General features: G+C 37.3%; 3 protein-coding genes and 2 long non-coding RNA genes across 5 annotated transcripts in view; 3 read left to right on the top strand and 2 right to left on the bottom strand.

Moving 5' to 3' along the window:
* Window positions 1-12,680, bottom strand: part of LOC100863787 (zwei Ig domain protein zig-8-like) — a 119,910-nt gene extending 107,230 nt beyond the window's left edge. Inside the window, exon 1 of the mRNA XM_086910747.1 lies at window positions 12,414-12,680. Coding sequence (XP_086766873.1) covers window positions 12,414-12,495 — 82 coding nt within the window. The 5' untranslated portion in view covers window positions 12,496-12,680. The remainder of the gene's footprint in view (window positions 1-12,413) is intronic.
* Window positions 963-6,916, top strand: LOC105735483 (uncharacterized). The gene is made up of 4 exons (XM_012486699.3): window positions 963-2,070; window positions 2,694-2,908; window positions 3,298-3,570; window positions 5,161-6,916. Exons 1-4 carry the CDS (start codon window positions 1,604-1,606, stop codon window positions 5,622-5,624), a joined length of 1,419 nt encoding a protein of 472 aa, XP_012342153.2. The 5' UTR covers window positions 963-1,603; the 3' UTR covers window positions 5,625-6,916.
* Window positions 12,681-14,935: 2,255 nt separating the features above from the next.
* LOC100869591 (putative fatty acyl-CoA reductase CG5065) lies at window positions 14,936-25,284 on the top strand. Its single transcript, XM_003693875.4, has 4 exons — window positions 14,936-15,134; window positions 17,595-18,080; window positions 20,731-20,958; window positions 24,689-25,284. The coding sequence occupies exons 1-4, from the start codon at window positions 14,950-14,952 to the stop codon at window positions 25,020-25,022; spliced, it is 1,233 nt and encodes a 410-aa protein (XP_003693923.3). The 5' UTR covers window positions 14,936-14,949; the 3' UTR covers window positions 25,023-25,284.
* LOC147657198 (uncharacterized) lies at window positions 24,534-27,436 on the bottom strand. Its single transcript, XR_015292938.1, has 2 exons — window positions 27,339-27,436; window positions 24,534-27,258 (listed from the first exon to the last, which is right to left on the bottom strand). It is a non-coding gene; the product is annotated as an uncharacterized LOC147657198 (long non-coding RNA).
* Window positions 27,317-27,944, top strand: LOC147657197 (uncharacterized). The gene is made up of 2 exons (XR_015292939.1): window positions 27,317-27,558; window positions 27,721-27,944. It is a non-coding gene; the product is annotated as an uncharacterized LOC147657197 (long non-coding RNA).

Here is a 27,944-nt window from a genome sequence, read left to right as displayed (position 1 = left end):
AAATAATTGGGATTGGGAATATTTGTTTCATTTATTTTACGCCGCGCCCACTCGATTTTCCAAAATAAAAATATGGTACGTTTGAACTATGAGCTCGTGCTTATTAACTCGTACATTTTAAAAATCAACGTTCAATATCTTATACAGCATCAGATTCAGACACTTTATTTTTAAGTGTAAAGAATTTTTCTTTTTTCAAATATATATAGCGAGCGTAAGAAAATATCGATTATTTATCGCGCACGCGCGCCGTGTGAAATTGTCACGTTGCCCGAGATCTCGAAAGAATCGAAGTTCTTCCCCCCCCAATTTTAAAAAAAAGAAACGAAGTTTGCAGGTATTCCGGAGGAGAATCGTATTTCGAGCATAAATTTCGATGGGCAGAGCCCCGTGGGAGAAAGGCGGGGGAGGCGTAACAACCGCCCTAACTTGCCGCTCATCGCGTATTCTAGTCAGCAGTTTCGGGAGAGCGAGTGGCGGCCCGATCCGAACCTGGAACTGGGTCAACATTTGCTCGCCAATCTGAGAAAAGAGCGAAATACGACCGCGAGAGAGGAGAAGAGAAAAGCGCCTCCTTCGCTTGTGTCGAACGAGGTGGACGGCCAGATGGCGATTCGAAACCTCTCCTCGCTTTCGATCCCATTTATAGAAATTCTCACCTCCGATTCGATTCGATTCGATCCGATCCGAACCTTTTCTCCTTCTTTTCAATCGTTTTTTCAATCGTAGAAATTACGAGATCGACATTTATTATTAACGAAAGCATTAGCTTGCATCGAACTTGAATCGATTTGTATAAGTATCTATTCAACCGAAACGTTATCGAGATATTAGGTTAGCTTTCGAAGAAGATTCTATCTAAGATTCAAAAATTGGTGCAAATGGGTGAAGCGAAAAAATTGCGCTTGTTAAAGCTAAAGAAACGAAGAGATAACGAAATCAAGAGATAACGAAGAGATAACAGTGGCATCCTACAAGAAATCGATTAAGAAACGATTAGCATTAGTTGAAAATTTGAAATGCTACAAAAATTAATCGAATACGAAATCTTAACCCATTCACAGTTGTTTTTAAAAAATAAAATATTCGAAAAGTTGAATTTTGATCGAATTGAGAGATTGCAGGAAAAAACGGCAATTTCATACGTATACGAGAAAAGTATAACAAAATTTGTTTTCGAAACTGGAATGGAAGACAGGGAAGGGACGATTTGTTTTTCTCCTATTCGTGTCGCAAAATTGCGTACGGAGAAATAGATCGACTTTTCCATCTTCGAATTTCTTCGCCGAAGTACGAAAATAAAAAAAGTATTAAAAACGACTCGATTCTTCCCTCGCTTCGCGAAATGAAAGCTTATACGCGAAAAATTAACGCGAGCTTTATAAAAACAGAGATCGAGCGAGGGAGGAGATGATCGTCGAAAAGCGAGAAACTTTTGCTCGACCGGGTTTTTCTTTCCTTCCGTATTTCCATATTTTCAGATTCCATTTTTTCGATTCGAGAGAAATTCGACTCGATGGTTTTCTTCGTAACGTAAACGTTTACCTTTACTTTTGAATTAACGCACGCTCGAAAGAACAACGCAGAATCGGACGACGAAAATATGGAGATTCATGTGTGTGTGAGAGAGAGAGAGAGAAAAGAAAGGAAGGAAGAAAAGAGAATGAGAATAATATTGTACGCGTTTTTTGTACTACACTCGTTCGACGCGTCGCTTCGCCTCGTCCACGCGACGGATGAGGAGGGAACGACGTTGGCCGGGGTGGAGAAGAGGGAGGAGAGGGAGGAGGAGGAGGCGGAGATGGACATGGAGGAGGTGGGGATGACGGAAGAGGTTATGGATCCGAAAATAAAGATAACCGATGTGCCCGACGTGGAAGAGACAACCGAGGAGTTCGACCCGAGTTGGGACAAGAACAAGGTTATACGGGACGTCGCCTATTACATTCGTGGCCACAAATTTGGCGATTTCGATCGTCGTTACTACAAGAGGTACGAGGACGCGGTGAGCAAACCGTACGAGGAATTCCCCAAGCCGGCTCTCAGATCTCTGCATTGGGAGGTGCACAGGTTGTTGGACAATTAATAATGGATTTATCGATCGAATTCGACGATCATTTCGAGAATTCCAAAATTAGCAATGAAAATTCAACTTTTTTTTTTATTCGATGAAATAGGTGGAAATTTGGAAATAAGGTTATTAGATGAATTGTTTGTGCGTGTCTCCTTCGATTCGTCGTCGATTGTTCACATCACGTTTGTTCCCTGAAATTATTTATACAGTTTGAAATGGCGTTAAACGATAACCACCCGACACGATTCTCCACCGATTCTGCATCGCTGTGTAATTGATACGATGAAACGAAATGTTGTATCCTATATACCACGTTAATTGATACGTATCGAGGCAAAGTGAATTATTTTTTTTAAAAACGTTTCCTATCCTCGACAACAACTCGCTATCAATTTATATACGTTGGAACGATGCGCAACTTAAAAAAAAAAAAAGAAAAAATCAATTGATCAGTGGTTAACCGATATTTTAATTGTGATTCGATTCCGGTTTCGATTTCCGTCGGATAAACCGGTTTAAAAAATATCCGCCCGCGAAAGATCGGTCGAAATGTATCCGAATTAACCGCGAGTGGAAAAAAATAAATAAATAAAACGGAGGAATTTTCGCGAGACAACAGGTACTGCGATGCGAGTTTCCTCGAGTGTCTGAGATATCTGGAGGGCGTCATCGAGCAGACCGCGTTGAAACGGCAGGACGACACCATCACCGCTATAAATGAACAGAAATGGGTTCTATCCGACAATATGCAGCAGATACTGTCCGTTCAAAAGGAATGTCTAAACGCGATGGAGCGTGACAAAAAAGTGATGCCGCCGTTCGAAGGTCCGATAGGCAAGTAAGACGTCTTTTCGTTTTAAAAAGTAGAATGGAAGAAAGATTAACCGATAAGAATTTTCTTTTTAAAATGAATTTTTTTTTCCTTCTTTCTTTCTTTTAAGCGAAGTTCTTTCTCTACGAGAAAGATTTCAATTTTCACTTCAAAAAAAAAAAAAAAATATTTAACGTTTGGAAAGTAGGGCATTGAGAACCTCTTTGAAAATTTCGAATAAAGTTGCTCGATATTTATTCGTAACTATTATTACACGTTTTGAACGATCAAATTAATTTTATTCGTAAATTAATTACAATACACCATTGATACCAACCGTCGATAATAGATGATCGCGAATAAGAATTAGAAAGAGAGAAAGAGAGAGAGAAAAAAAATATTCTGACTTCAGAACGATTTCAGTGGCGCACCACGGTGAGTTATTACATGTGCTGGTACACGATGCTCGGCGTTCCAGAGCTGAGCATTTTCGGGGAGCCGTGTGACAATCACGCGAACTGCGAGATCCGGCCGACGGGGGACCCGAGGGCCGATGACACGGAACCGTATGCCTGCGCCCTTTACAGCTTCTGCCCGGATCATTGTTGTCCCATGAAACGTATCGGGGATATGACGGATTGCCACCAGTCGGAGGCCAACCCCTGTTACGCTGGGAACGAGCCAGGTGCGTAGAAATCTCGTAAGAGGATTGCCCGCTTCCCGCCTCTAATTTTCTCCCCCGCAATTTTCCAAGATATCGAGGGACAATTGGCGCAACACTGTTCACTGCCTCTTCTTTAACGATCTCTTTCGTTATATCTTTTATTATTGGCAGAAATGAGAAGAAGATAAATTTCTCTTCGTTATTTCTTTAAATTTCAATTTTTTGTTTATCCCAAACGAAGGAGAATTATTTACATTTATCATTCCGTACGTCGAATATTTCGCACGAGTTGTAATATAAGACACTTTACGTTTGAATTACGTAAACTTTTGAACAGAAATTCCTCTTGAAACTTTTTTTCTATTATTATCGTTTGCGCCGATCTTAGAAGATTTTTGAGGTTACAATCGACGCTTATAATTTTCGACACATTTCAGCTTGGCTGATGGAACCACCATCCATTTCCAATTTGAGGAATTTTTCTAATATCGCGAGTCAGCCACTGACCGCGATATTATTGGTTTATTATCGCGCCAAACTTGAACCAGGAAAGGATTTCTGAGGCCTTCTCGCTTGGAAGGAGAGTCTCATGGGGAACAAGTCGTGCTCTGACACGATTACCTGCTGTGACATTGTGAAAGACTCGACTCTCGCACTAATATGGTCCACTTATCGTGAAGAAAAATAACACACACACACACACACACACACACACACACACACACACACACACACACACACACACACACACACACACACACACACACACACACACACACACACACACACACACACACACACACACACACACACACACACACACACAATCGAAAAAGCATTCAATACACGTATACAATGCACAAAATAAGTTCTTCATGATATATATATATATATTTTTTATTAGAATTATTATTTAGAATTAGAATTATTATTAGTTTTTTATATAGTTGTAAAATGAGATGAAAATAGTGAAAATCGATGATTTTCATTATTTAACATTTTATACAATAGTTTTATCTTTATACGTTATATATATATATTTATATTGTAATTATTGAATTGAGTATAAATTAATACTTATTTTAATAGGGATAATTTATTTATTTATTAATGGTATCATTTTTGGTAAAAAATTCACTTTACACGTGTATCCATGAAGTTAGTTGCTCGAAGCTCGTGTTCATGCTTTCCATGTTATGGATCAATAATTTTGGCATAAATTATGTTAAACTCAGGTAGTTAGGGATCGCTTATAGTTAACGATAATTTATTTAAACACGTTAATAATTTTTCCAATTATTATCAATCATATATTTATCGCCGTATTAATTTCAAGATTAATATGTTTATGTCAATGTGATCACGTAGAATTAATAATATTTACAAGAATAATAACTTTTTCAAAATCAGCAAGCTTTTATCAGCAACTTGTTAAATAATAATTTCTCATGGAATCAAGGCGTAATTAATTTTATACCTTCATTATAGAGTTTCGTTAACACGATTTACTTTTAAATTTAGCAAGAGAAGTTGTCGTGTTAATAATCGATATATATATATACATATATATTATTTCGAACGAATATATTTTCAATCGTCGCATTTTCACAGGCAACAGAGAGTGCAAGTTGGACCGAGAGAAGAATCAAGATTTTTTGAGCTTGGTCGGGAATCAGATCAACATCAGCTGCCAATGCGGCGAGCCCGGATACGAGTGGTCGGCGAGGTTCGGCCTTTGCGTGGACGTGAACGAGTGCGCGAGCGGCGAGCACCGTTGCTCCGTAGAGGATGGCGAGACGTGTTGGAACATGGCCGGCGGTTACGAGTGCGTTTGCAAATTTGGCTACACGTACGATCAGGAGAAGAGGGAGTGCGTGGTGAGCCCCGAGGTCGCCTTGGTGTTGGCGGGGTGGAAGGAGGAGGAGAACGTCACCGAGGAGAAGAACATTATCGAGATGATCGTGAAAACTCTCGCGAGAGCGGCCGCCAATCGCCCCGTGATCGATCGTTCCATCCTTTTTACCGTGATGGTCGTTCCACGCCTCTTCTTCGTTCCGAGAAATAGTCAGGGATAACACGATCATACTTCTTTCCCGCTTTTTAAACGTTTCATAGAATGATGGAATAAGACACATAGAGATAATAAGATTAACGAGCGACAAAATTTGACAATGAATATTGATGTATTGGTTTACCTGTTTGTTCCAATGGAAGGGGATCTTGTTGCAAATTATCGTTTTATAAAGTTATTACATATTGTATTTAACTTTTCACTACTTTCATATATGTATGTAATCAATCGATCAGATATGTTACATCGTCTAGAGATGGTCTAACATTGTATTATGTTAGGATACAATTTTAACGAATAATTCTTTTTAATTAAAATATCGCGTGGATCAATGGTTAAACCACTCGTTCTCTTTGTTTTATTCCTGGATTTAGAGTAGCGTGGATCGATTGTAATTGCGATGATGACTGTGACCAAGTCCAATAATATCATTTCTTGTGTGCGGATAATTAATCGTTTTTTAGATTTAGAAATATGACGTTGTAATTACGTGTCTCGAGATCAAGGATACAGCGATGAAAAATGATATAGAATACGATAATTATTGTAATTTAATGATAATAAGATGTAATAGGATATGTAAATAAGGCGAGATCGATTAATATCGCGAAACAATTATTCGTGTGAAAACGAATAAGCGAGATACTTGTACCTGCGAGCAATTCAAATTTTAATCTTGGCGTGCAATAGCGGCGGGCGCCATTTCGTACGTTTCTTGCTCTATCGCGGCTCCTCTTGGACGATTATTTGCATTGGGGGGAGAAAAACAATATTCTCCCGTTGCTCGCGCGATATTTAGCATAGTAATCGTGGATGGAAAATGGAAACCTCGTAATGCAAAGCATCTCGCTTGCACGAAACACACGTTTTATTTTTTACACGACCCTCGAAAACGAAGCCGGATAAATTCGATCGGCCTTTGTAACCTCGCGGTGACAAATGTTGCTTTATCGGGAAATTTATCACGGTTCGAGGGTGTTTAAAGCGCGAATACGAGGTGCATAAAGTTAGCGTTTAAAGGGTAGTTTCTCCTCCACGCTCCACCCTTATTTTTCTCGAGAAAAACGACCCTTGACGGCAATCCAATTTTCCTCCGCGCCCCAGTCAGTTTAAAGCGATCGTGGTTGCGTATATCGTTAACCGTATCAATCCTGCGAAATGTTTGCAAAATCCATGCGATTATTTTTATTTCAATTAGAATATGCTTGGATATATTTACAAAATTTGACAATGAATATTGATGTATCGGTTTACCTGTTTGTTGCAATGGAAGGGAATCTTGTTGTAATTTATCAATTATCGTTTTGTAAAGTTATTACATATTGTATTTAATTTTTCACTATTTTCGTATATGTATGTAATCAATCGATCAGATATATTGCATCTTCTAGAGATAGTCCAACATTGTATCGTTAAGATTTACAAATTTAACGAACAATTCTTTATAATTAAAATATCACGTGGCAAGAGACCAACCTATGTGTAATCAGAATCGATTGGTATCGGATGGAGAAAAAAATTTAATGAACGATTCTTCACAATTAAAAGTTTTAATTGAAATTTTAATTGAAGCAATTTGCATATACGATCGAAACTGATCGAAGACAAAACTTAACGAACGAGTTCTTTATAACTGAAGTTAAGGCTGAAACGATCGATAAATAGATCGATCAAAACTGATCGATATCGGCCGCCAAACATACACATGCCGTTTATTATTGGGAAGAAGTGTCGCGGAAGGAATGCGAATTTGATTGAATTAAATTGAGTGCTTTTTTGTTTCTTCACCATGGTGCTTGTCATCCAAAATAACAATCTGTATCTAAACCTCGATGCTCTAATCGACTTAACTAGATCCAGATGACTTAGAAGTTTTACTAAAAATGAAAAACTAAAAATTATATAATTCGGTTCATATAGAGATAAATATATATGTAATAATTTCCATTGAATAACATAAAAAAGTAAGGAACGAAAAAAGATAATAGTTCTAATTAAACTGTGATTAAGATCTAAAGATAAACTTTGATTAATTACCTTTGTATGAAGAAAGAACTTAATAACTTAGAATTTTAACTATAATCTTAAAATGATCTAGAATGAGCTAAACATCAATGCATTAGAATAGGCATAGAATCCAAAGAATTCTAACATATTTGATATAATATAAAAATTTTTTCATATGCTAATTAGGATTTGTAACGATAATTTAATTTAATTTAGATGTAATTTTGTGTTCGAGTAGTTAAGATAATAATTGCATATATAAAATATTTCCTAACGTAACTTCATAAATGAAAATAATTTTCACGACTTTGAACGTTCAAATTATAGCTCATCATGTATCCGTGTGGTGTCAGCATTGGCAACAAAACGTGTGAAGTGGGGATAAAGGTCCCTCTTGCCTTTGTGCCGTCCCGCCAGTTTCTTTCCAGTTTTCGAATAGCGAGCAGCAGCTTCGACGTCGAAAAAAATCTTTAAGACTTAACATCGAGGAAAGTAGGAGAAATCGATCTCTCGACTCTTGCATCGCGTTTCAAGCATGTTTCAAAATGAATTCCACACTCCATGGGAAAAGGAACGTGTGATAAAGTGATTTAACGTAGCGAGAGGGATCACTTTAAGGAATTAGATTGGTGATGCGTAGGCGGGCATAAAGACGTTACTTTTCTACGCTATTAGCCATTTTTCCGCCCTTTGAGCGCTTTCATCGGGAGCTGCTTTAAAAGAATCCTCGTTTCCATGTGTAAATCGCGCCCGATTCAATCATCTTCCAAGCATTTTTATTTTCCTTAACTTTTTCCACTCGATGTATCGATTTTTTTTTTTTACTTTTTTGTACTTTTTCCTCGAAGTTGAGCTATGCTTGGGAAAATTCTTTAAAAAAAAATTCCTTCTAACTACCGATAATTTTTCCTTTCGCGAATCTAGTTTTTTTTTTTCGAAAGATTTTATTAAGGGGGAAGCACTTGCTAAGCTACTTACAAATTGAAACGTTTCGCGTTGTTCGACAAGCTTCTTTTTTAAAAATGTAATCGTATTTAATCACGTCATTTTCCAAAGGTTATTAAAACTTTGATTTTTTAAATTTGCCTGTTATAAAAGTTTTTTTTTCTTTTTTTTTTTTTTAGGAAAAAGTTGGGAAACAATCAACCTGAGTCTAATTTAACGCAAGCACGGTGAAATATTGTTGGGGATACCTTCGATTCGTTATGGTACGCTTTGAGTAATTCTGCCAGAGAGTTTCCTTACCTACTAAGAGTGTACGATTATCAGAACCAAGGTTCATGCAGGATAGTTACTCCTCTCCTTTCATGAAATTTCGTTGGACAGAAATTCAAGCTGTTCAGACGAGAATTGAACAAGTCGGTCAAACACACGAATTCCCCGGGAATAATATTTACAAAATAAAAAGATAGATACGAGAGATAATCGACAAACTTTAACTTCTCGAAATAATCGAGAACGAGAAAGAACTTGAAACGTTCTTTCCTTCTGTGCTACAAAGCGAAAATAATTCGGTCGATACGTGTTCGTTGCACACGTGCGTCGAGTTTCTTTCCCGAACCGATAACTGTACACATTCTCGATCTGTACAGAAGCATAATCGGAAAATACCTCGAGAAACATCGGATCGACCGTATTGGAATCGTGTTTTCCACTTACTTTTCTTGCTACACGCCAATTCATAATTGTTAACACGCGACGTCTCGGCCTAATAATTTCGTAAATGTTTTCTTGCTAAACTGCGCGATTTAAAATTCTAATTTCGCGTGCAACCGGCTGCTGGCGCTGCACGCTTTGCTATATATTCCGTGCTACACGAATACAAAGTCTCGTGATGCGAGTTCACGACCTAATCGAATAGAATTAATTCTTTACGAATTTTAAATGTTTCCCCGGTTTCCATCCGTTTAACTCGACCGATTACATATTTAGATGTTGATACACGAGCATATATTTTACTTCACAATAATTATTGCTGTACGAATGATGGAATTGAAGTTTTTGATTGGTTAGTAACTTATTCAATTTGGATCAAAATTAAATTTAAATATTTCTGTTTCAATATTTTTGTCCGATCATTAGGATTTATTTTATGATACAATATTGCGTTGTTGATTATTTCCATTATGTTCTTTCAATAGGAGTAGTTTTTGCTATTGTTTCTAGATTTATTTATCGATACCTATTAATTGTAACTGGTTTGTTATTAAATGATTATAAGTTCAATTTACCATAATATTTATTGGAATAAATTTAACATTTTTTTCCTCAACATTTTTTTAGAGATTAATATATATCAAGGTGAATCTGGTTATTCTGATTATCCAGATTCCAGATGTTATTGTTGAAATTCAATTTCATCAATTGGATCGATGACTTCATTAAATAGATTAATTTTTATTATTTTAAAAAGATTAAATGATTTTATTTATATACACGTGAAATGATTGTATAATGATTGTTGATCTTCGAATTGTTTAGCTCGAACGAGGACGAATAAAAATTTTAATGATAGATTCGAATTTTCGAAATTTCATTCCATTCTGAATTCGAGGGTTCTATTTAAGCAATCGATATCGAGTCGAGAATTGGAATTGCAAATTTTGAAAGCCGTAATTACGGTAGATCCTAGACTTTTTATTCATAATTCTCGAATCGTAGCGATTCTATTCTCTTTCCCTTATTTTTTCCTATTTTATTCAAAAAAATAAACCAAGAATTTAGAATTCATATTCTAATTTATATTCGATTCGTGTACGACACCACGACACCACGGACAAGATGTTCCGTGATACGTCGTTCGTATGACGTCACGAACGATTAGATCAGGTTAGGTTAGGTTAGATTAGGTTAAGATGCACGACTCTATTGAACACTCCATTGGAGAACGAATTCCATACTGAAAATTACCATTGACAACACCATTGTTTCCACTCTGGAGAATTATTCTTAAGAATTTTACTCTCAAACGAATTCGTTTCCTTAATTCTACGACATTCGACATGCAAATACCATAATGGATCCTCGAACATTTTGCATTCTGGAACATCCACCAAAAAATATCTGATTCGTTGTATAAATCGTCGATCATTCGAAACTTATTCGAAGATTATTCAAACGACACTTTGAAACAATTCAACAAAAAAATTCCTAAATTTGCTTTTTCGATCATCCGATCGAAATTAAGTTCGATCTTCCATTAAAATACGAAAATATCTGATCAGTGTTTACGAAGCAATGATTAATTTTAATTCAGACTAGTTATTCGTCGAGACCAGAAACAAAAATTCGTGGACATAGGGAAAATACACGCGTGACGAGAACGAGTGAGTGACAGGAGACGAGAACGCGACGTTGGCCAGCCATAACGCGGGAAACACATCGGATATCGACATTCCTTGATAACGAACGTGTCCGTCAAACCCGTGCAGGCCTCGCGACGGTTCCTTTCGAATTACCTCGATTTTGTATTCGCAAACGGAATATAACCGTGTACCCGTGTGGAGTGGATGAGCTGTTGCGTGGCGAAACACGCGTCGTCCCCGAAAAAAGCGTGCATATTCATGGATAGGGGCAGGTGGGGAGAAGGAGGCGGTGGTGGTCGGTCGGTCGGATTGCGTTACAGGCAAATTGCGCATAGTTCGGTGAGAAAAGGGAGGCGAAAAAATTTGACCAGCTGCCTGTTGGCGTTCGTGTTTCTGCTCTGGAATTGAGAATCTTGCAAATAAAGAGAGAGAGAGAGATAGTTGGTTTTAAGGAAATTAAAAAAAAAGGGAAAATCTTCTTAAGAAATTTACTGCTTCGAATATTAATTAAATATATGTATTTTTTTTTTTTTTTTTAAATGTAATAAGTGGTTCAATTTTTGAAAGACTTGAAATTAGTCCTATCAAATATGAAAAAATATTACAACGAATGATATACAATCCAAAATAAACGATCTATAATCGACTCGATGCTCTGATCGACTTAATTAGGTCCAGACGATTTAGAAGAAATGAGGAACGAAGAAAGATAATAGTTCTAATTAAATTAAAAATTCTATATGATTTAAGATCTAGTGATGAAACTTTGACTAACTTGAATATGACTTAAGAATCATAATTTAAATTTTTAACCATGAAATGATTTAGAATGAGCTAAAAATCAGTGCATCCAGAGAATTCTAACGTATATAATATATGATGTAAAATTTTTTTTATTTCTCATCAATACGGGGCTAATTTATAAATGTAATTTATTCAATTAAAATAATAATTAGGTTATATCAAAATAATTAATAGTTTCGAAAACACTTCCTAACGTAACTTCGCAAATGAAAATAATTTTCACGACTTTGAACGACTTTCAAATTATAGCTCTTCTACTATTATGTAGCGTGCGGTGTCACGATCGTCAACAAAGCGTGTGAAGTGGGGATAAACGGTCCTAGCGAAGGACCCTTCTTGCCCCTCAGCCGTCCCGCGAGACTTCTTTCCAGCAGTTAACTTACACTAAACCTACCAGAACACGGTCAAATCATGTTCAAACGTTATACTCGTATATTTAAACATATTTAAAGTTATCATATCGCTATCAAACTTTGTGACTTTTCCTAAAATATACATACAATATATTTTTCAGTATTTTAGTTACTTTTAGTTTTTTTTTTTTTCTTTCCAAGAAATATTTGTACTTTGTCTTGTTAGATGAAAAAAACGAAAAAGATGCAACACGGTTCCGTTCGTAATTATTTCAGTTTGATAATTCACATTTAATATATACTATATTACATTAACAGACTTACTTTCTTCCATCCCGTTGTGCAAATGCAAATTAACGATTGTTCTCATTTCTCCCCTGCCATTGTTCCCCGCGATTGTGTGCATCGTGAGCCAATTCTCGGGCGGGCTGTATTAGTATTCATTGGAAAAGTGATCGTTGATGTCAAGTTTGCCATCCGCTTTGGCCGAATGATGGTATACCAAACCGGAGGATCCAAATCGAGGCCAATTCGAGTCGGAACGTGAAAGTGTTCGGCCCGTTGGGACGGTTTACGGTAAAATTCCATCCAGTTTTCCCTCTCTCTCTCTCTCTCTCTCTCTCCCCTCTTCCATCCTTCCATCTTTCTCCGTGTTTACACGGAAGGACTCGCGCCTCCGGTTTCGGGCGAAACAAGCAAATACCGCTCGATCTCGATTTCTATCGGCTGTCTATCGGCTCTATCGTTCGGCGGAGAGGAATTGTTTGTGCAACGGAGAGCCTGTAAAACCCTATTATCCAAACCAACCTGTTATTCAAATCATCTCGTGTTCATCTCTCCGCTCGTTCGATCCTAATAAATCAAATTCCCACAAAGAGTGTTAGAGTATAATACAGCGTATAGTTGAAAGTTAAATTCATCATGGCGAGTGTGATGGAATTTGTTGAAACAAATCGTATAAAAATTCTCTTCGAATTGAAAAATAGCTTCAACTGAATTAAATTCCTTTATCCTATATTTCTTCATTATTCATCTCAAAGGATGGTTAGCTCAACTTTTGTCACGAAGTGTATCACGATTTGCGTGTGTGTACTTCTGAGCCGTGAGTTTCAAGGTCATTGCCAAGTAAATATTGCCGTCCCATATTTATATTTCAAGGTGCCTTTCCAAATAAATCCACGCACTATATACACACTTTTAAAAATTAACTACTAATAATTAATTTCTTTAAATTTTCGTCTTTCCCATTATTCCATCCGATATTCGAATTTCTAGCGAGGCGAAAGTGTAACGGATTCGATCTAACCGTCATCTTGGCGAATTCGCTAACGTTACGAATAAACGCGTGTCACGTTCAACCATGTTCTTTCTCAACAATGACGGAGCCAGCTATTTGGCAAAAGCAAACTCGATGCTGTTGGTGGCAATTTTGCCGCGCATCGCTCTCATTTGCATGGAGATGTAGCCAACGTTTGCCAAGGAGCACGACGTCTGTGCAAGGAGGATCAAGGAGACTGACTGCTCCCCCTTCCTCGTTTGCCGTTCGGTCCGAGCGCGATACACAACAAGGACAATGACGTATCGTGTTACAAGGAGGCCATCTTAACGCAAACATCTTCAACTTAACCAATAAATGGAGGGAATGCAAATTCGGGGAAACATTGCCCTCCGTTTCAAATAATTAATTTTGATCTCTTCTGGCCAAGGAACGAATATAAAAATTTGATCGAAATTTTACTGAAACGAAAAACAAGTGACGAATATTATATAGAGTGATTGCTTAATCAGTTTCCTTTTCTGTCGCTGCTTTCTCAAATTCCTCGGCTCGGTGACGCTGGTTCTTCTCTTTCGACGTCACGTTGCAAATCGATGCAAGATACATCGACAATTTCGCTTATCGACAATTTTGTTAATTCCGTTTACACTATTATTATTATTATTATTATTATTTTTCTTTTTCTATCTTTGAAATTCCAGTTCTACGAACGAAAAGACGCGACTATATCCATGATCCCTCGATATTTAACTCCTCTATAGATTAAACATGAAAGGAGTTGGAAATTATCGGGAAACAATTTTTCCTGGCCGATGACAAAGTTTCGTCGTTAAAATGAAGTTTCGAGGGGGCGAGGATGGGAGAGGTGGTCAATTAATTTTATCGATAAATAAATTCCTCGTTTCTCTGCCAGTCAACAGCTCGTAAATACCCATTAAGACGGGCAAATTGACGGGCAAATTGGTCGAAATAGAACTTTACCCTCCAGAGTTCCTTTAATTTCTCCGCTCTCCTACTCGCTTCCGTGAATTTATTGTTTTCGTTCGCTCGCGAATTTCACCACTTTCACTTTGTTGCTTGCGAACTTTCCAGCCGATACTATATCCGTCGAGCTTGTTTTCCAATAAACCACGGGCGAAATTCATCGTCGAATTTTCGAAAAAAAAAAAAAGGGATCAGAACGAATCGATTTAGACGTGCGTTTACGATTTTAGTTAAAATTGTAAAAAAGGAAAAAGGAAAAATTCGATCGATTGTTTTCGAATTTCTCAAAGTTTCAGTCTCGACGAGCGAAATAAATGTCAGCAATTTATCGTTCGAAAATTTCGATCAATTTTTTACTAACGATAATGGCGATAGAAAGGAAAGAAACAGTATTAATGAGAAACTCATACATTCTCATTGACGATATCACAATTTTTTCCACCGTCATTTTTCGTTAAGCGTTAAATTTTCTAAGATTCGCGATCTCTTAGGGCGAGGAGGTCGAAAATGCAGGAGCGAAGAGATGGCGGGACGAGCGGCGCGACGGTTAAAATAAATGCAACGGTCGCTTTCCATCGGTCGATCGGTCAGTTAACGAGCATGGCTCTGCGCGACTGGTACGCGGATCGCGAGCTTCTCCTTACAGGAGCGACGAGCGACGTGGGACGAGCGTTGCTCGAGAAGATCCTTCGCTCGTTCCCTCGCGTGAAGGTATACGCGATCGTTCGTTCCCGCCACGGATTCACCAAAGACGACAGAATCAAGAATATCTTTCTTTCGCCACGGTAAGGTAATCGACTCTTTCTCGTAGCGAGGTCTATTTTGTTTTAGATTAGTCTTTATTATCAAAGATATTAGAATCGAGTGAATACCTTTCGTCAGGTTAGATTTGGTAAGATGATAGAAGGTATGTTTTTTTTTCTTCTCGCCATGAGGTGATCAAGAGTGTCTTTTTTTCATTGTCGTTAAAGATATTTGAATTGACGATATCAGAATCGAGGATATCTTTTTTTTTTTTTTATCGTAAAAGATACTTGACCAGTGAATATCTTTCGTCAGATTAGGTTAAGTAAAATGATATCTTTTTTTTTTCTTTTCGTCGTAAAAGATATTACAACAGATGGAATCAAGAATATCTTTCTTTCTTTCTCCATAATCGAAAGGGTGCCTCTTTTTCATAAATATTTTTTTCGTTGCTTTTATTGTGAAAGATATTAGAATCGAGGGTATCTTTTTTTTTTTTTTTTTTTTTTCCGTCATCGTAAAAGATATTTGACGAGTGGAATATCTTTCGTCAGGTTAGGTTAGGTAGATTCGTTGGAATCAAGAATATCTTTGTTTCGCCACGGTAAGATAATCGAGAGTGTTTCTTTTTCGTAAAGAGATCTATTTTTTTATTGTCGTTATCTTTCGTCAGGTTAGGTTAGATGATAGAAGGTATCTTTTCTTTTCTTTTCGTTGTAAGAGATATTACAAGAGATGGAAAGACGAATCGGAATCAAGAATATCATTGTTTCTGTCATAATGAGATAATGTCAAAGTAAAAGATATTACAATCGCAATATGGATGAGTGGAAAAAACGACAGAGTCAAGAGTATCATTCTTTCTTCACAATAATCGAGAGTGTAAAAGATATTAGAATCGATGAGAGAAGAAGAATCAAGAATATCTTTCCTTCGCCATAGTAAAGGTAGTATCTTTTATTTTTCTCGTTAAAAAAGATATTAGAATTGTAACAGATGGGTTGAACGAAGACAGAATATCAAGAGTGAAAGAAGAATCAGGAATTCGAGTGTATCTTTCCTCCACCGTAGAGGAATATTAGAATTAGGACGAAAGAAAGGAATATCTTTTTTCTTTTTTTATCAGAAAATATTATATCCTTCTTTTTTTTTCATCGTAGCAGACATTAAAATTGTAAACAGGAAAGAATTCTTTTTTTTTTCATCACTGTGAGAACACTTTTCCCTCGTCGTTCGAAACATATTGGAAATCGAGATTATCTTTCATCGCATTTCAATATATCGTTTGCACTCTTTTTGCAAACGCGATTCGTCGTCACGCAACATTCGTGTATATCAATTCACGATTTAATTGGGCTTATTTTTATTCGCCTGATATTGTTGTACGTTATCATCATTAGCTGTACATATTCGTTAGCCATTGTAGTCTTCCATTCTAATTAACGTCCCATTAGACAGAGTGACGGATTAGTCTCTCGTTGCGCATTGTTGGCTATGGCGCATGATCATTGTTCGATTTGTTCCGTTCATTCGAGTTCGATATTATCGAATAATATTGCGAATGAGACGTAAAGATGAAAAATCTGATTAGATTTCTCGAATTACGAAACGAACATTGAAAAAAAAAAAAAAAAAAAAAAAGAAAGAAATTTACTCGATAATTACGAATGAAAAGAGTGAAAATTTGAGACGGATGTATCAATCTCATCTGATTACCTGGATATGTAATAATTGAATCCTCAATTTTATATATAAATTTATTATCTCCCTTTGCTCTTAAAAAACTCTTTAAATTACGGACACATTAAATAAATGTATTGCGAAGCAAATGCATAATTACGAAGGTAAATACGCGCGAGAAAAAATTCGACCGAGGAGAAATTCACTTTCGTTAACACGTTTTCTTCGCTTCGTATTAACTGCGCGAAACCGGTTGTTATTGCACGTCTGAAAATTATTCGTTTCAGTCACGCTTCCATTCACTTGTGGATTCACTTGCTAAGATAATAAAAATAAAATACGTAATTACGCGCGGATATATGTATTTACCTGTTTTCGATTCACGAAGGAATAAGAGTGTATCGAGAAGAAATTGGCGCGATAATAGATCAATTATCGTGTAATAAGATAATAAAGCTTATGCAAGAGTCTTCGTAGTTGCGAAAGATTGGCCACGGTACGTGGATCGAGTACGTGTATCTCGAACAGAAGATTTCTAATAAAAAGTGAAAATAAAGTGGCTTATATAACAATTTTGAAACGCGATACCTAAATTGAATAAATATTTAAATCGTTCAAAACAAATAACTCGCATTATATAAACTCGATATTCGAGGAATATGATGCAAATCTCCGTTCAACTTTCGTTTCATAAAAATTCAAATTTAAAAAAAGAAAAAGAAAAAGAAAACATTAAAGAAAAATCTACTTCCACCTATTTCCGCCATCTTGTTATTATAAAAATCTGGGATCCAATTTAGTCCACCAATTTCTCGTTACAGATTCGAGAGGCTGAGACAAGAGGATCCGAACGCTCTTTCGCGAGTGAAAGCGTTGGAGGGTAATTTGATGTACGACGAATTCGGCACGAGCAAGGAGGACAGGGAGCTGTTGGGAAACGTGAGCGTGGTGTTCCACGCCGGTGGCCCGTGCGACGAGATATTTCGACTCTCGAAACGATCGTCGCGTGTCCAAGCTGTGGTAGTGGCGACGAGCATCTTCGAGCGGGCGAGCGGCGACCGAGTGGCCGAGGAGGGCGGGGAGGGTGGGGAGAGCGACCGAGGACCCGTGGCGCTGGTGCGGGTTCCGTTGGTCGGGCCCGCACTCCGCGAGCCGATGCCCGGATTCGTGGACACGCTGAAAGGATCGACAGCTTTGATAGCGGGAGCGGGCCACGTCCTCGGCAATCCGAGCCTTCAAGCGGAAATTATTCCGATCGATCTGGCGGTCAACACCTTGATCACTGTTGCTTGGGAACGAGCCACCTCGTGAGTACCATCCTTTCCATCTTGTCGCTTTTCGTCGCTCTGGTTTGATGAAACGGTGTCGGGTAGGGATCGAGCAGATTACGATTTATTCGATTGTCGAAATTATCTGTTATGGTCGATCGGAATATATCGTCTTAATCGTTGGCGAGGAAATATATATGAGGAGTCTGGATGATAGTGGATTTAGAAGAATGGAGATAGTTTAGAAAAGGATACAAAATGTTTGGAATTTTTTATTACTTTTATTTGCGAGATAACGTTGGACTTGATTTATACCGAGTATGAATGCAAATAAATTATGTTTTAATTTCTCGCTGTGAAAGCAGCTCGATCGAAGAAGCTTTGCCGGATATTAAACTTGCGGTTAATTAAACACGCGAATGGACATCAAATAACGATATACTCGAAAACATCCGTTTTCTCGACTTACTTTAAACTAATTACAAAATAATTTAATAATTTCTCTTCTTATTGTCGGAGAAATTAACAGTTAACGGCAAGGAAAATTGAAACAGAATCAAAGAAAAGTAACAAAATAGATGAATGATGCATAAAAACGGTGTGCAAAAGGGAAATTTAAATTTGCGCGGTAGCTTTGCGAAAAACAAAACGGTAGTAAACGGTATCCAATAAACCAATGTAATAACACGAGAAACAATCGAACCGCGGTGCGCGTAAACCACGGCTCTGTGTGGATCCATAGCCTGTTGCCTTTTTCGGTGGTGGAGCTATAAAATGTAGGCGATTAAAGTTTACGCGAAATGAACGGTGGTTTCGTTTCAAAAGAACATTCAAATCTCTTTTGAGCGGGGCAAAAGGCAAGCAGAGCCAGTTTACGCGGCCAATGTTTGGTGTATCGAGTAATAGCAGAGGAAACTCGTATTATGACGATTTACCGGTTTAAATACCTATATTCGCGTAAATCTAATATTTAAATGGACAGAAATTATACATACACCGAAATGAGTAGATATTCGCGGATTATCTAGTTGCCACGACACAATTTTGCAACTAATGAAGTATGAAGCATGTTTATGAGCTTACCAATGGTATTGGACGCAAATATAGAAAAATATCATCCTACTACCGATATACTAAGTGCAATTTGGACAACTTTCAGTGGTAATCATTCGAATCGAAAATGTGAAAATTAAAATGTCTGAAAATTTGAAAACTCTTGTTTTAATTTGTGAACGAATAATTCCGATATATTATTCAGCATCTTCAAAATCCTGGAGAATCTTGACATCTTCAAGAATGCCGAAATTCTCGAGAATCCCGATGTTCTCGAACTATGAGATACTTCGAGCGAGAGATCCGATTCGAGCCGATTCGACCCGAGCAGATCCGACCGAAGTCGAGTTCACACGATCTGAGCCGAACCGACCCGATCTCTTCTCGAGCATCCAATTCTCGCAAACTTTTAGCGTTTTAACATTCATGCTTCTTTATTTTATTTTTCTTCACTTGTGTATATAAAACGCGAATAAATCAACATTTAATTTAAATAAGTCGGAGCTTCAGCTGCAAAAAACGTTCGTTCTATTTACCGGAAAATCTTTTGATAATTCTCTCGTGTTTGATCGCTGCACGGAACACGACTCGTCCTTTTATGTACAATCATTCCAAAGATCGATATTATATCGATCGGATATTTCATCTTCTGAAGAGTTGTTGAGATGTAAGGTAAGGTAGGTTCGAACACAAATTCGGTATACAAAAATATTATTTAGCCTTAGGATGGGTCGGGAGAACGAGGATTTGATTTAAGCGAAAAAAGATGAAAAAGAGCGAATGACGGGCAAGGTATTTTTAAAAGTTGGCAATCAAGTCGGATTTCAATAAAAATGGTTGGTCAAAGTTGTAAAGTTTTGAGGGTCTATATTTATATATGCGTGTATATAGTATATATTATAATCAGTATGTCGGGTTTACGAGGGTACAGGAGAAGTTATTTCCTTTAATCTTACCCTGGAAAATGCTTTGAGCTTCACAGACTGGAATGACGTCAAACGGATTGAACGGTTGGTATCGAGGTGGATCGTTCACGGAGTTGAATTATATTTCGCATATATAATGCATCCCTGCCACTGTTAATGCATCTATTTACCTATTTATTTCTTTTTAATACATTTTTATCACGTACAATTAACTCAAGAATTTATAATCAATTATAAAAATACTATATTTTACATCAGAAACAAAAGGTATTCCGACGCGATTCTTATCGATTCTGATTTTGTTCGAAAAGTTTATACGTGTATAATGAGTTTTGTGTGAAGTAATATTTTTTTTTTTTTTTTTTTCAATTTTAAATACGATTTCATCCGGGAATATTTTTCATTAAAAATTAACGATTTAAAATTTTATTTTATCGTATCGGTTACAAAGTTTTATATTTAAAACGGAAAAACTGAAATTCTCCAGCGTTCTCACTTTCTTCCTTTGAGGTAATATTCCGTTGAAAAAAAAAAAATTATGCTCTTTACGCGTAATTACACTTTTATCGAAAAGAAATTTTAAATAAAAAAAAAAAAAAATAAACGAATTAATTTTTTGTAACTTGTACGAACGACTGTAATAAAAATAGAATTGACTAAACACAATCAAGAATAGAATTAATAATATTTCTATGTTTTGACTGTCATAGAAAAGATGCACGAGGTCCAGTGATATACAACGCGATCCCGATAGGATGCACATGGAGCGACCTGATTAAGAAATCTAAGCGAGCCAACCGAAAGTTTACATATCCGACTTTCGGCTTCCGTGGCATGACATCTATAGTAACGCTGCATTGGACTCTGGTGGTGCTCTTTGAATGGTTGCCATCCACACTCTGCGACACGATTCTCGGACTAGTCGGGGCAAAGAAAAGGTATAACGATATCTGGAAATATCCACAATTATCGTTCCAAAAAAGGTACAAGGTTTATCAAACATACTCGTGGTTTTGAAAGATCTCCGATAATAATAGCCAAAAAAGAAAGGTAATCGCGCATACAATCGATTCAAAAAGTTTTCAATATCTTCTTCTTCCATATTTATTTATATATAACATAGAAGTTTTATTTTGAATTTTTATCGTCTTGAAATTTCTCAAACCGAGAAATATGTATGTATGTATTACAACTATTAATCGTATAAATTTTACGACAAGTAAGTAAGACTTGTATCAACGATATTTCCTTATTTACACGGACGCGGATCGAATCGAACAGAGATGTGGAAGGTCGTGCAAACTCGGTCGGGTCGCGCCGCCGCACCGGTTTCCTTCCTCTGCATTCGGAAGAAAAAGTTGGAATCACGCCGGTGGCCCGGTTAAAGAAACGCATTTCAATGAAAGCTGTCAAGATTTTCGGAAAGTTTCCTCGTTGCCGGGGCAAACTCGCGATTTTTAAAAGCAATCAGAGTACGGAGTTCGCAAGTTTCTCTCTCTCCCCCCTCCCCCCTCCTCCTCCCCCGCGAGGGAGAAACGAGTTTCCTCTCCCACTGTTTTCCTTTTCGCCTTCTTTCCTCGACTGCCTTTTTCACTTCCTCTCTCCCCTCCACTTCTCCTCCCCCCCCCTCTCTCTCAACGTCGCGACTCGAACACGGCGCCGCCTGTGAGCGAACCTGTTTACTTTCGTATTCGTAGCTAAATCGTAGTTCCGGATAACTTTTACTTTTACTATTGCACCGCCGTTTGCCGGGCACGGATCGGTTCCTGCTGCAACGCCGCGTGATCAAACTTTACCCGAAAATCTTTCGTCGATGTGTCTCCTTCTTGGGCAAGTCTTGGATCTCCTTCGTCGAGCAACTTAACCTCAACCGTTTTGTGAATTCTAGAGTAGTAGTATCGGTGTCGAGTAAACCGATTCGAGAAGAATGTACGATTTTCTGTTTATTTTTTTTTTTGACATTGTCAATTCATTACTTACTGTTATTATTAATGATTAATTCTTAACTCTGATAATAATATTTTTAGAACAATTCGATTAATATGACTTGCTTTTTTAGTTCGTCGGAAGAGTGGAAAAAGTTGAAAGAAGTTTTTAGCGAAGGGCATCGTTGTGCGAAATAGAAGTTTTGGCAATAAATATGAAACGGATATATTGTTCTAATAAAAAGGTATTTTTAGAGGGTATCAACATTTTTATGATAAAACGGACGTGGTTTGGAGGGAAGTAACTCGGATTTTTGCGAAACCAGTGGCTCGAGAGTTAATACATTCATAATTAAATTCATTCTTGCGTAAACAACGGCAATATTAATAACCGAGTCGCATGGTTTCATACTTGACAATAATAAAGGCTTTAATATTACCGTTATAAGATCGCAGTATGCCGTAGACATTATAAAATAAAGTGAATTAGTGTAGCGTAATGAGAACGAGATTCAGCGAGACACAATAATGCTGCTGTTTACACGTGCATGTAGTACGTTAGTTTGAAACTGTTAATTTCAATTGGCCTCATGTTTCTTTGAAGCTTGTTTCAGTTTGGATATGTATGTTTAAATCTAAACGGGTAAATCTTAATTATTTAATGAACGAGTAAATAATCTTGGCCCCGCTTTCAATGCCTTCTTTCTTTAGGAAGGATAGGAAAGATGTCGGTGATTTAGTACACTTGCACTCCCTTTGACCTTAATTACAGTAATCACGCTGCTTGCGACATTATAAAATTGCAAAAAAATTGCGCTTTGAGTTAAGGTAAGTGGAAAGAAAAATATTTCTTTAATTATACTTGCCCCTTTCAGAAGTTTTCATCCACTTTGAGAGTTAAACATTTATCACCTTCATTTGTTCTGCATTTCATCCGTTGTAGAAATTTCATTCGTCATTTTGATAAGTCGCAATATATTATAAATTTTAACTCTTGTGTTAATAATAGATACGTATTTAAAAGTTTAGAATTGTATTAACAAAAAAATTGGTAGAGGTCGGAAAATTTTGGATATTGACGTAAAGAACATTATTGTTCAATCTGTTATTTTCCATGGATATTTTCCATAAGCGATACTGAAGCAAAACTAACGGGATGAGGACTTAAAATTTGAAATCTATAATTACATATTACGTTGCCTGTTGCCCGTGCTTGCAGTTAATGAGTTACGTGAAATTAGCGGAGTGGGTACTTTTAACTTTAAATTTTAGTTTACTATCGATCAATGATGAGGATAAAACTACTACTGGGTAGTGGAACTATTAGAATAAAACTTTGGAATTTTAGACCTTAATAAGCTTATTACATTGCATATTGCTTATGGTTATGCTGAGAGCAAAACTAACGCTAATAAAGTGAGCCCTATATTAGATCTATTACATTTTCTGTTGCCAGCAAATGGCCATGAGCAATACGGAAAACAAAGTTAAAGTTTATGAAACTTGTAAAGTAGGTTCCATGAAGTCTATTATACTTTCTATTACGCATTATTATCCGTGAAATAATGTTGAAAATAAAAGTTAAGCCTTAACAGAATTAGCGAAGAAAGAGGTTTCGATTTTTGGTTTATTGTACTTTTTACATCGTGCTATTTCATTATCTACTAAACGGTTACTTGGTGATAATATTGAAGGCAAAGCTAAGAATTGCGAAATTAGCAAAATGGCAAATTGAAACTTGATACTTTAAGCTAGTACTTTTCATTTTACCTCTGGAAACGATAAAGCGAAAATTAACGTCAGCAAAACTAGCGAAGTGAGGATCTGAGAGACCTCTAGACTCGACTGAATCTTCTTATGTATAGCCTGGTAGTAGCCGAGACCTGCCGATGTTAGCCGAGACTTGCCGAACATTGCCCGCGATTGTCTACCACTCGATCCGCAGTCAACTGTCGAACAGCACCGAATGCAAAGTTTCGAGCAAATATTTTGCCGCGAATTCGATTTCGCGGCTCATCGGAAAATCGTAAATTCGTTTCCAAGTTAATGTCTCGAGGCTGCGTTGCTCGCGAGAACTTATGCTACGTCTTTATTACTCGAGAGAAGTGAAACGACATCCGGTAAACGAACTTTCGCAATTACGTCGGATGGCCGAAATCGAGCGAAATCGAGTGCATCCCATCGATCTACACGGATGAACAATTTAGGGACGTGTTGCACATGGTTGCCGTGAACGCGACGTCTGCAACCGTTTATCAGCTCGGAGGAAATTATAGCGCGCTGCTGCATCTAATTGCGCTAATCGATTAAACAATGGAACAATATACTTTTGACTAATTATAACCTGCGCATAATACACAGCGCACGTGGAAGCGGAGACAAATGGGCGAGACATGAATTTTCCCATTGTGTAGGCAGCATTAACGAAGATTAAGGAGTAAAAATATTTTCCTTTCCCCTTGGAAATTATCTTTTTATTTTCCAAGCTTCTGAGAATGACAATATGTTTATACGTTATTAAATTAATTAATTGATCATTTAATAATGTACGGTAATTAGATAGAGGGAAACAATTGTAATGCAAAAAGTTAGATTAAAAATTTATTGAAATGTGAATGATAAATGAAAGAAAATTTTACGAAAACGGATCGGAATTTAAACTAGAAATAAGAGTAATGGATAGGATTTGATGAAAAGGAGAAAAGGAGGAGTAAAATCTTACTAAAAATAAGCTTCTTCGCAGATTTCTCGTGGAGTATCAAAGAGTCCGTGATGCGCTTCGATCCCTTGAGTCAATTTCATCAAGAGTGTGGTCAGTGGAGAGGAATCGCGTGTATCTGGTTCAACAACGTCTCGCCACGGAGGACCAAGTTATATTTCCGGTTTCCACGGAAATCGACGTCGAGAGTTACGCTCTCTGCTCTGCGGCAGCCGCCAAAAAGTATTGCGTGGACGAGGGTAATATCAGCCTCATAAAAATCTTCCGACTACTTTTCCACTTTCTTATCGCCGCGCTCCTCTTTTGCACGTTCTTCTTCAACGGATATCACGTACTCGCCAAGCACACCGAATTCTGAAATTTTTAACTTTGAACGTGTCATTTGTCTACAACTTAAATGTAAGTTTGAAATACTGTGCCTCAATTTTAGAGCGCTGGAAAATGAAAAAAGACGTAAATTAGAAAATACACGAGTTAGAAATAGAGGATATTATTATCCGAGACAGATAATGTTTATGTAAGAATCTTTTTTTAAGAATGATTGCAATGTGTATATAATTATAAAAAAGAAAGCAACGTAATTACAATATAATTTAAGTACAATACAATTTTGAAAATTCGACTCGTCTTTATTTTCAGATCACAAAAACCAGAATTATCTTTCCCGAATCGATGAAAATTTCGTGAGAATCGTTAAAAATAATTTTTCCTCGACAGACATCATTTACAAATTCGGAATTTCCTTCAATCTCTTTCTATTTATCTTTCATAAAATTTGTTCCTGCGTTTGAACCACCAATCGAATAAGAAAAAAAAAATTTAGCCATTTCAATAGCACTTTGACGTTTTCAAGACTATTCAGTTCTTTTATTTATATCTCGAGAATAGCCTTTTAATTTTGATTAATCGTGAAACTAGCTTCGCGCTCGCTTTAGAAAGCTGTCAGATGCTTTCGAGGTTGGACGTGATCTTTCGTGAGTGAGACGCAAAATTAAAAAGGATCTCTAACGGAACAGGATTGTTCTTCTGTAACTTGTAAACGGGCAGAGATTGCCTTTAATCTCGTGTTCCTCCAGTGTCACCATTATTAGCCAGGTTAGTTTAATTTCTGTTGGCGATTGTCCCCCATTCCAACTCTCGTTCTTCGTGTGTAAGACAAGTCCTGAAGACTTGGAATCTTGTATAAATGGCAATGATGTTTGATAAATTAACATGTTTGATAAATTTTTTTAAATCAGAGATTATCGATGTGTTTGTAATTTATTATTTAAAATAAATTCGATCAATTTAATTCCCTTATAATTTTATAATTATATTTGTCAATTTGTCACTTTTTTTTTTCACGTCGAATTTCAAAAAAAAAAAAAAGAAAATATTTCTCTTTCAATAACATACAATCGAAAAAATTAATGTCGAAGTATTTCAGCGTAATATTCATCCAGTTCAAAATCGATGAGCGACAAACGTTGCACAATTGTATATTTATTTTCGCACGGTTTTAGGCAGAAAATTCGTAAAATCGGTCATTTCAAAAGTTTGCAAAAGTCAAATGATTTTTATCGAAAAAAAAAAAAAAAAAAAAAATTCTACATACGAAAGATAATTTTTAATTTCGTCGACGAGACGAAAGGAAGAAGAGGAGTGGAAGATGAAACAAGGTATAAAGTCGAAAAACAACTACATAGGGAGGGGTATAATTTACGATACATTGGTATTCCGACCAGCGAACGCATAATAAATATGGTTTGCAAACGGGCCGGAGTGTATGGCAAATATTCGTGAGAATCGTGCAAGACGCGCATGCACGGGAGAATGGTATTACTGGGTGAAAGTTTGCCGGCGGAACATCTAGCGGCGGCGGTTGCCTTTCACGTAAAGCCAAGGAAACGCGTATCTCTCACGTGTACCAACCTTATGCAACGCGTTCCACCGTTTATCAGCGATCCAAAAATGGTGGCAGAACGCCTCCTTGGTGTAATAATAATAAATTTCGATTTTCCCCCCCTTTTTTTTCCATCCATCTCCGTCACGAAATAAGATAAAAGCAATTAAACCTTTTCGCGTGCTCGCGTACACGAATTTTTTTCAATGAAATTAAAAATTTCAAGAGAAATTGATAGATCAATTTTTAGGGTGATCGAGAAAGGCGGAATCAATTGAAAATTAAAAATTTTAACAGAAATATACACGATCCTTTCTTCGTAATTTTACTCTTTTTCCTAAAGAGTTCGCAATAGTAGACTCTGGCGTACGGACGATCAAAAAAAAATATCAACAATTATGAACCGATATTTTGCGTACACGCAAAACAGGGAGGACGAAACACGCATTAATCCAGACGCATTAATTCACATTTAGGAAAACGCGCGGCATCGATTCCATTCTCTCTCTGTGTATGGCATGATGAATGTCGCTCGTTAAGTGCAATCTTGTTATACACGTATACGTATATATAAATCCTGGAAGATGGCAGTCCTTAATATTCCCATCGGCGTAACGAAGGAGCAATAAACCCAGCCACGGTTTCGCGCGCCCTCCTTCCTTCTCTCCCCCCTCCCCGGTGTTCCATCAAGCAACTTGGTTGGCTCGCGTGACTGAACGGGAAAGGCAGGCGAGTTATGCTTTTAAAATCCTGTTACCAGTTGCGAGCACGAAATTTAACAAAGAAACTTACAGATTAGTTTCACAGAGATATAATTGGACGTGGTGGTTGGAATAATAATAATTTGGGGAGGGGAACGTCTGTTCCCGTGGAACGAGAAGTTCTGACTGGCTGGCTGGTTGCCTGCTTGCACAACCGAAATGCGAGGACTGTGGGCGAGAGAAAGAGGGGGAAAAGAAGAGGGAGAGAGGCAGATCGAAGGACGGAATGGCGGAGACGCGAGCGGAAGCAGGTATTCAATTTCATTGCGACGAGAGAATGAATAAAATGTAATGTATATTTACGTATACGAATTGCCTCTCTGGCCAAGTGGCTGGAGTTGGTTCCACGACAAAATCTTTTCGCGTCCCGGCGAGGGAACGTCAAAGTGATCCCTGTTCCGCTTTATTTTCAGGGAAATGTAGAAGCGAGGAAAAGGATGTAAGGATCTCTTCTTCTTCTTCTTCTTCTTCGAGATTCAATCTCGCCATCTCTCCGCTCCCATTAAGACTACCTTCTTGGACGTCTTCGTCTTCGTCATCGCTTTGCCTGCCACTGCTTCATTTTAATCCGACACTTGGAAAGCATTAAATTGTAAAAATCCATTTGATTTTAATTTTTGAGGGGCTACTTCAAGAA

The sequence above is a fragment of the Apis florea genome, unplaced genomic scaffold, assembly GCF_048593485.1.
Source record: "Apis florea isolate Af1SG1 unplaced genomic scaffold, ASM4859348v1 contig_3203_pilon, whole genome shotgun sequence".
Lineage (NCBI taxonomy): Eukaryota > Metazoa > Arthropoda > Insecta > Hymenoptera > Apidae > Apis > Apis florea.
This window is presented reverse-complemented; position numbering and strand designations above follow the sequence as displayed.